General features: G+C 41.4%; 1 protein-coding gene across 1 annotated transcript in view; it reads left to right on the forward strand.

The window, feature by feature from the left end:
• Positions 1-941: 941 nt before the first annotated feature.
• Positions 942-1,398, forward strand: part of LOC119590603 — an 11,298-nt gene continuing 10,841 nt past the window's right edge. Inside the window, exon 1 of the mRNA XM_037939281.1 lies at positions 942-1,390. Coding sequence (XP_037795209.1) covers positions 1,082-1,390 — 309 coding nt within the window. The 5' untranslated portion in view covers positions 942-1,081. The remainder of the gene's footprint in view (positions 1,391-1,398) is intronic.

The raw sequence follows: 1,398 nt of genomic DNA on the forward strand, positions 1-1,398 counted from the left end.
TTACCCAAGTGCCGTTCATCAGCGCTAAACATTCATAAAAAGCCTTTATGCCATGGAAAATCAAACGGGTACTGAGAAATGCGGATAGGGGGATGTTTACACTTGATCTGAGAATACCTGACTTTTAATTATTATTACTATGGACCTTTTGCCTAGGGCGAGGACGCAACCTAGCCAAATAAGGTTGGGTAAAATCAGATTTCTCCTAGAATGGCTCTAATCGCAATTGAAAATTTTCCCACCCAATATTCCACCACAGTTAGACTTTAGTTAAGAATTAGTTACTAACTACCCTAATTTAGAGTTATATAGAGTTATGGAACCCATCAATCTCTATATCTATAGTTCCAGGTGTCTTAAGCCTATTTTTTTATATATAACTGAGAATATTTGTATCGGTGATATATTTTATAACACTGATTTCGTTAATATTAAGTCATACTAATACGACCATTCTTTTGTATGGCGTTTAGTCGGATGTCATAAAAGGTAACCGTTTTTCCTTTCCGATATTTGGCTCTCGATAAAATGGCAAGCATTCATATACAGAAAATCAAAATCTAAAAGCATTTCTCATTTCATATCTATTAATTTCAATCGCTATTGTATAACATTAATTCACCAGTAATTTAAGAAATGTCCATAAACCGGTATTATTTCCTGTAATCATCAATATTTCTAATAATCAAAATATGATAGATACAAGATAGCATAATTAAAACAAACACATCATCCAAAGATATGAATAAATCCCCCGCAAAAATAAAATACACACACCTGAAATAACAAAATCTAACAAATTACATTTCGAATTTAGCGCCCTTACCTTGCCAAAATGGCCGCTAGATGGCAGGCCGGATTGTTGTTGTTGCCCCTCGGACTCTGATTGGTCGAATCGTCGTTGCTCCTCGGCTCCGGATTGGTCAGACTGTCGGAGCTCCTCGCCTTCTGATTGGTGAGCTCAGAGATTTAAAGCAGTGGCGCTGTTTGCTTCGGGGGGATTTAAAGCTTTCACACTCCGTTTTTCCCGATTTTTCCGACCTACGAAAGGATAATCGAACCAGGAGTCGCGCGGGGAAACATGGAAGATGACGTCGAAGGTTTGAAAGCCTTGATATTGGAGGAATTGACTCGTCTGGGCGTGCAAACCACCTCCGAGGGCAAGGCGAGCCAAGGGGGCAGCAGACTCCTCGCCTACAACACCAATGCCTCCAAGTCCGGTAAACTCAAGTCCAAGGGCAAGAGGAGTCCCAGGGCGTCCGCGGCCAAGAGTCCTCACACGAAACAAGGCCACTCGAAAGGACGGGATGAGAGGAAACACACGCCCAAGTCGCCCTTTGCTGCTGCGAAGAGAAAGGCTGAACTACGGAAGCAGAATGCGAAGGAAAAAGTAATATG

The sequence above is a fragment of the Penaeus monodon genome, chromosome 27 (genome assembly GCF_015228065.2).
Source record: "Penaeus monodon isolate SGIC_2016 chromosome 27, NSTDA_Pmon_1, whole genome shotgun sequence".
NCBI lineage: Eukaryota > Metazoa > Arthropoda > Malacostraca > Decapoda > Penaeidae > Penaeus > Penaeus monodon.